The sequence below is a fragment of the Psammomys obesus genome, unplaced genomic scaffold (genome assembly GCF_907164565.1).
Source record: "Psammomys obesus unplaced genomic scaffold, mPsaObe1.curated_primary_1811, whole genome shotgun sequence".
Taxonomy (NCBI): Eukaryota; Metazoa; Chordata; class Mammalia; order Rodentia; family Muridae; genus Psammomys; species Psammomys obesus.
Window position 1 is genome coordinate 679061 of NW_026590468.1, and position 7695 is coordinate 686755.

Sequence of the window (7695 nt, forward strand, 5' to 3'; positions counted from 1 at the left end):
TGTGTGTGTGTGTGTGTGTGTGTGTGTGTGTGTGTGTGTGTGTGTGTATGCACTCAGGTGCCTGAAGTTAATATCAAGTATCTTCCTTGGTCATGTTCAACCCTCTTGTTGAGTTCAATTTAGATAGCCAGCTCACTCCCGGGATCCCCAGACTCTGCCTCCCAATTGCCATGATTATAGGTGGCTGTTCACCTGTACATAGCTCCTGAGAACCCAAACATTGGTTCTCAAACTTGTGCAACAATCTCGTCAGCCCCGAGTTTTCTCTCCCTCTCCCTCTCTCTCTCCTCTTCTCCCTCCTCCTCTCTCTCCCCTCCCTCCATCTCTCTTTCTGTCTCTCTCTTTCCTTTTTTATATAGTCTTTTCTGTATCTTTTTTGGGAGAAGAATCTCTACAGACAGCCCCACCTGCAATCATTTTAGTAGCCAGTTTTTAAAATGAGTCTGGCCCCTTCTCTGTAGGCTAGTATGACTTCGCCATGGTTTATATAAGGATAAAAGTGTTCCTCCTGAGTCTGCGGATGCTTTCTCATGGCAGCAGGTTTTCTTGGAGCTGTTGTATGTGCACTGTCTATAGTATGCAGTTGACAGTGATTTCTCAGTCCTCTTATGGGCTGACAAGTAGATGACCTGCAGTCCCAGGATGGTCCTCTAGGAGCTTTCCCCTGGGAATGGTAAGGGATTCCTCTGCCCTCTTTCTCCTGCTCTGTGCAAGCTTCCAGGGCCACTTCTCCTTCTGTTTGCTTTTCGTGACCTGTAAGATCTCATAGCCCTGACAACTTCACTTTTCATTTCTTTGTCCTATTATTTAAAATACTGTAAAATAGCATCAGTGACAACAAAGGTTCCTTAGGGAATCCCAGCAGCCATGAGAGAAGAGAAGAGGAAGCCCCAGACTTAGATGGTCTGTAACCTAACCGAAGAAATGTCTGAAAAATAAGATTGGCATAATTCTAGAAAAACTTTGGGAGCTGAAATTTGCCTTGGCCTTTTATATTCCAAGGAGTTAAGAGGCTTGGTTCCCTGTGAAGAGAACCTGCCCAATGGTGGTTCTGCACCTGTGATGAGCTAGCATCAGAGATGATTCCAGAAAGAAGGAAGAGCAGAGGCTCAGACTCTATAGAACCTTGAGGATTCTGCTTCCTGAACAGTTGCCCACCAGCTGTGATGCAGCTGCAATGAGCAAGAGAAGTGGTGAGGACACAGATTATTCCTCCCATAGACACAAAAGCGTCTATGCAGTAAGCCTTTGCACACGGTTAAGTGTGTTTGCATCCATGCTGACAGGGAGTGAAGGGACAGATACCGTGATTTCAGTGCAGATGGCTGTTGGCAAATTCTCAGGCTTATTTAAAATATGGCTGCTGGGACTAGAGAGACAACTCACCAGTTAAGAGATCTTGCTGCTCTTCCATGGGTCTTGGGTTGTGTATCTAGTACCCTTGTGGCTCACAGAAACTGTAACTTCAGTTGCCGGGGATCCAGTGACCTCTTCCAGCTCTGTGAGTCCCTCACACATGCCGCATACACTTACACACATATACACATAAATAAGAACAAATCTTTATCTTTATAGCAACATTAATATACATGAAACAACCTAACCTAACTGAAGAAATGTCTGAAAAATAAGATTGGCACAATTCTAGAAAACTTTGGGAGCTGACATTTGCCTTGGCCTTTTATATTCAAAGAAAGCAAACAGTCTTGCTGAGGGGGAGAGTATGAACTGGTACATCTGCCTCAGAAGTGTACTTTTCAGTACTGTTAATGCTAGTGAAAGAGTAGAGACAACTGCAGCATCTGCTGTGAAGGGTCTACCCGACTAACTATGGCTGATCCGAAACCAAGAGATTCACTGCCCAACCTGAAGAAACAAGAAGCAAATTGTATAAATTTAGATAAGAATGGTCTGCAAGATAACCATCAGGTCATTCAAAAAGACCTCAGGTGTGAAGGTATGTTTGCAGTGCAATACCATTTGTGTGAAAGGGTAAAATAAAGCTGGGATAAATTAGGCTGAGCCAGGGGAGGTTTTGACCTGCTCCCCATGGAAGTGACAATTGAATGACAGCAATTCATTCAGTTGTACAAATGTGCTTGTTGGTATATATGACACCCTGAGGAAGATGTACAATTCTAAAGGAGTCCTTCTCTGCTTTTTGGTTATGGTCACTGTATGGCCAGTGTTTCTCAGGAGTTGCCACTGCTCACCTCAGGTTTATAGCCCTGAGTAGTAGCTGTGGTCTATGTTAGGCAGGGGGGGATCTCCTCTTACCCATAGAGTTTCTCAAGACAGCTGCCCCACTGCTGGGTTTCTTGTTATAAATTTAGTGTGCTGCTGCTCACTAAATTTCCATGTACAGTCCTCTTGAAGAACCTGCTGATTCCCTAGCTGTGGGGTTTTCTCCCAACAGGGAAACTCAGTCTGTTATCCTGGGGTGCACAGTTCTGTCTGGGAAAGTGAGAGGTGCACTCAGGAAGTCTCTGGGCCAGAGGCTGATTGCTCTGCTCTGGACCTGGAGAATGTGCACCTAGGTTGAGTTGGCGCCTGGGGGCGCTGCTCTGGTCTGGAGGCTGGGTGCCTCACTCTGGACCAGAAGCTGTGTGTCCCTGTCTGGGATGGCGGCTGCAGGCACTGCTCTGGTCCAGACGCTGTGGGTGCAGCCCTCTTGAAGGACCAGGGATTCCCACAGTTTTGACAGTCTAGCTAGGGATAACTGGTTGATCCTTGGCACAGTATCTGAGGGCTGCTGTAATGGCTCTCTGGCTTTTGTAGGTCTGAGGATGCAGCTGTGTGTCCCAGTGCCCTAGGGGAACTCAATAATGGCGGCAGAGCACAGCGCTCCTGCCTGCACTAGAGTCTGCGTGAGTCCAGGAAGTGTTTTGGTGCTGGGTGTCCTAAGCGTTAGAGCTGCTGACCCCCTCCGCTGGGGGTTTCCTCCTGCCAGAGACACAGCAGTCTGGTGCCCTGGTGCCCTGGTGCCCACAGTTCTATCTGAGGCGGCGAATCAGGCGCACAGGCAGGCGCCTGGGTCCCGGCTCTGGGTCCGGACTGGCTCTTGGGGCACCCGCGGAACCCGAGTCTTTTCCAGGGGATGTCTGGGTAACCTGAGGTTGGTCCCAATTGTTTCCTGCTCTGTGGGGTTATCTCTCGACTGGGAAATCCAGTCTATGGTGTTGTGGGCCCACAGTTAAGTCTGGGACCGTGACCAGATCGCGCTGGCGTGTAGCTATGGGCTGGCGACCAAGCGCCTGGCGGAACCGGGATCTCTTCCGTGGTTTAGCCGGGTGAGTTAAAGCTGATTGAATCCCCCACCGTGGGGTATCCTCTCACCTGTGAAACACAATCACTTGTGTTTTATGGCCGCGAGTTCTGATTGCTGGACACTGTGCCAATCCTGCTGTGCTGCTCCTCAGAATGAGAGTCCTCCCGGCGCCGCCATCTTGCCCCGCCGATGTACAACTCTAAATCAACAGCATTAGCTGTGTTTTATGATGGCTGGGTTTGAATTAAGTAGGAGGCAAGAGAGAGATTTTCATTAAACTATGAGTATGTTCTATGTATTTTTTTAAGATTACTAAAATTGTAAATAAACACATGTGGCTGAGGGATGTAATTTTCCTCAACTTGCTACATAAGGAAACAGAAATACCATGTTTCTACATCAATAGCAACTAGACATTTTGGTTGTTTCATTTCTCCTACCACAGTTATTTTTTTTTTCACAAAATTTCATGAACTACATTGAGATACTGTATTCTAGAAAAAAAGTTCTAGAGTGCATAGAGTTGGAGAGAAAAATCAACATTGCCATTTAAGCATGTAAAAACATAGCATTTGTTCTTGCTGACTGATCCCTGAGTGCAGTACATTAACAGAGTGCAGTTGCCCAGTGGGGACAGTTAGGTGGCTCAGCTTGTAAAGTTCCTCCTACCAAATATGATGACCTGAGCTTGATCTCTGGAACTCATGTGGTAGAAAGAGAGAACTGATTTCTACAAGTTGTCCTCCGACCTTCACACATGTACCATGGCACATGCACACACAATCCCACAATCAATCACTTAATTAAACAGTAAATAAGTAAGTAAATGAACAAACAAATGAATGAGTAAGCATAATTAGAAAACCCACAGATGAGGAGTGGAAGCATTCAAGCAGACGTGATATCCATGTGAAAGCCAATGGCTGAGCCTCTGTCCTCTTTCACAGAGTGCTAGTTGTAGTGGGCACGTTGTATGTTCCTTAACTACTCGGAATCCAAGTTGCAACATCTAATGTGACAAGGTTTGCATTTAGCCTTGCCTTTAGATAGTATTTATGTGTAAAGTTAGTTAAATTTCATGAGCTGAAAGTTTCAGATTGATTCCGTGTCTTAGGAAAGCAAGTGGTCCCCAGCCAGACACCAAAACATGAGGTTGGTTTGTTTGTAGCCTGTGAGTTTTCAACAGGTGACAGTAACTACTCTATCAAATGGTAAAGATTTTTTTCAATTTTCTGTTTCTTGAAAGAATTCAAGGGGGGCAACTTGCATATTTTTTTGAGGAAAAGATTAGGGGAAATGACCTTTTACATTCCAAATTTTATGCAATTGTTTTCAAGGTATAGGACAGTCTTAGAGTGTTGCCTGAGCAAGAATCACTCCTGGAGAGTCAGGCACGAAGGATGTTCTGAGGATGCCCTACTGTAGAGGTGTCTGCAATAAACACCTGTTGGCATATCTTTTCATTTTTGAGATATAGATTCCAGAGTAAAGATGCCCTGAAGTTTTGCTGTAGCCCTAGGAACTTCTCTTCATTGAACAAATGCATAAGTAGAAATATTCCTATCTCAAAAGCCAGGGAGATCAAGAAAACACCTGAGCAATTTGTCCAGTGCCGTGTGTGATCTTTTCTACTTTGAAAACAGTTCTCAGCTACCTAAAAATGTTACATGCATGCCCTTTGCCTTGCCACTCTGTGTAGGTGAAAACTTGCTCTGACCTGCTTTGCAGGTCTCCTGGGACAGTCTCTGCTCTTTAGAACGCTCTGCTCAGCTTCACTTAATTAAAATGATCACTCTTTTAATGAACCTACAGTCAAAGTGAACACTGCCTCCCTGTGACCGCAGGATTCTAGGCTGCTACTTCCTGTCCTGCAGCATGGAATGACCTGAGAGCACAAGGTCACCTGGGACTGGTGTTTTCCTGCTGTAAACCCCATGCAGCTCTCTTGCCGCTTCCTCAATTCACTCCCACCATCACCTCATGAAGTGAATATTCAAATGTTTTACCCCTTCCACCAGTAAGGAGTTAAGACTCAAAGAAGTCTGCATAGGTGCCTGCTTGACTGGTAAAAGAAGCCAATCCCTGGAGTAAATGCAGAAGAGGGTCTGAGAATGCACAGGGGACCAATTGTAGCAACTTTTGCTCATGTTAGGAAGAGGGATCACACTGCAGATATCTGTTAAGTCTGAAGAAGTGGAATGTGTTGTCCATTTGTGTCTGGGTAGACGGCCCTGTGCAGACTTTCAAGGGCCTTTAGTGAGTTTCCCATGGCAGAGCCTTAAACAGCCTATGGTTTTATCACAACAAGCTCTAAATGCCTTGCATCTCTTGAAAGTGGTAAAAGAGCCTTTGAGGCATGTAGTGATAACTTAACAGATTGACCGCTGTTAACCAGATCTGGGGCATGCCCATGCCTCACAGTCTCTGGAATTCTGTTGTCTTCTGCTCCCTTCAGCTACTACACACACTTTTTTACACCTAAATTAATTTAGGCCTTTTCTTTCATTCACAGGCCACTGCTGCAGCCAAGAAGTCTGATTTAGATGATGTTGACATGAGCACCTCAAGCTCACCATCCAGCAAATTCCTTTCTTCTGGGCTCAAAGAAGAATCAGAGAAATCCTCTGGGCCTGTAAGCCAGGCAGCAGTGGTTAAGAGCACACTGAAAACCTCTTCCTTGGTGCGAGGCAAGAAAAAATTGTAAGGTCTGTCCGGTGCTGAGCAGTGCAAGAACAGACCGCTCCTCCAGCACTGAAGGAAGGGGACAAGAGGGGACAGCGCGGCATGAGCTTTAGCCTTTGGCTCTGCTGAGCACTGCATGTGTTTTCACCAGTTTAAAGTTGAAGCTAGTTACTCCAAGCAGCACAGCCTGCACAGGGCACTGAAGGACAGCTGTGGACATGCTTGGGGCAGGCTGCTGCCCTGACCAACTCAAGGCATTCCAGGGTTGTTTAAGAGACAAGTGCTCTCAGTGCAAGGCTGGGCCTACTTGTTCAGTTCTACTCAAATTCTTATATTTAGGCACATTTATTTATAAGGGAATACAAGAAGCCAAATACAGTGATGGAGGTTCTACATGATTATGTGCACTTTGCACTAGGAGACTTTGTTAGATGATTACTAATCAAATGGCCACAGGCATTGTGGCAGAAGTGACACAGCCCCTCACATGTCACTGCGAGTCTAGTTGCTACAGATTATTTAAGACAACTTATTTTAAACACAGAAAAGTGGGACAGTTTATAATTGCTTGAATTGGCTTGCTGCTGTATTCTCATATTGATTAAATCAATAAACCCAAATGCTTCCATGCATGTCCATTTTATGTTAAGGGAGGGTGACATTAGCAAGTTCTCTGAGTGTATCCCCAGACAGCTAATGCTGGCCTGTTGTCTCTGGGGAAGGACTGAGACTGGACAGGAAGCGCATCATGAGTTGGTATTGGGGGTTCTCTTTCCTCTGGTATTAACAGCTCTGCCACTACTGGTTAAGCAGGGTAAGCAGATGCCTCTTTCACTATCCCAAACATTTAAAAAAATTTAAATTTGTTTTTATCTTTATAAAGTAATAACCTAGTTTCATTTTTAACCCCGTGGGATTGTCAGTTTGTCTCTAGAATGAAACACACCTATAAACTGACTCAAAAGCTAAAAGAGGTACGTGCACCTCTTGTTATTAGTTCACCAAGGTACCGCTGGGGTCAGACAGGTCAGAGATCACACTGGCATGTGCCCGTTGTCTTAATTCCTTTTCTATTGCTGTGAAAAGATACCATGACCAAGGCAACTTATACAAGAAAGATTATGGTTTCATGGGGCAGAATCCATGGTGCAGAGCAAAGGCATGGTGGCAGGAATAGCTGAGAACTCACATCTTGATCTACAAGCAGGAGGCAGAGAAAGAAAGCTACTGGGAAAGGCACTAGTCTTTTGAAACATCAGAGCCTACCCCTAATGACATACATCCTCCAACAAGGCCACACCTTCTAACCCTTCTCAAACAGTTCCACCAACAGTGACCAAGTATATAAACCTGTGGGAGCCATTCTCATTCAAATCACCACACTCTTATTCTGGCTGAGTTCTGCCAGTATTTTCTTAGTGTGTTCACACTTCCCCTGGGGAAACTACCATTCAAATGCATCCAATGTAAACTGGATTTTATTTAAAATTGAAGTTAATGGCTGGGAAATAGCTCATTTGGCAAGGTGCTTGTCACACAAACATGAAGACCTGAGTTCAGATTCTCTACACTCACCTTCAACAACAACAAAGCAACACAAACCTGTTGTCCCAGTGTTGGAGAGACAAAAACAGGAGGATCCCTAGGGCCAGCCAGCGTAACCAACTTGGTAAGCTCCAGGTCCCTGAGGGACCTTGTTGCAAAAATAATAAGGCAAAGGGCTAGCAGGATTGTTCAGTTGATAT

General features: G+C 45.3%; 1 protein-coding gene across 1 annotated transcript in view; it reads left to right on the forward strand.

Moving 5' to 3' along the window:
* Stk33 (serine/threonine kinase 33) overlaps nt 1–6551 on the forward strand; it is a 72628-nt gene extending 66077 nt beyond the window's left edge. Inside the window, exon 12 of the mRNA XM_055607462.1 lies at nt 5781–6551. Within this exon, the coding sequence (XP_055463437.1) occupies nt 5781–5972 (192 nt within the window). The 3' untranslated portion in view covers nt 5973–6551. The remainder of the gene's footprint in view (nt 1–5780) is intronic.
* The last annotated feature ends 1144 nt before the right edge of the window (nt 6552–7695 follow it).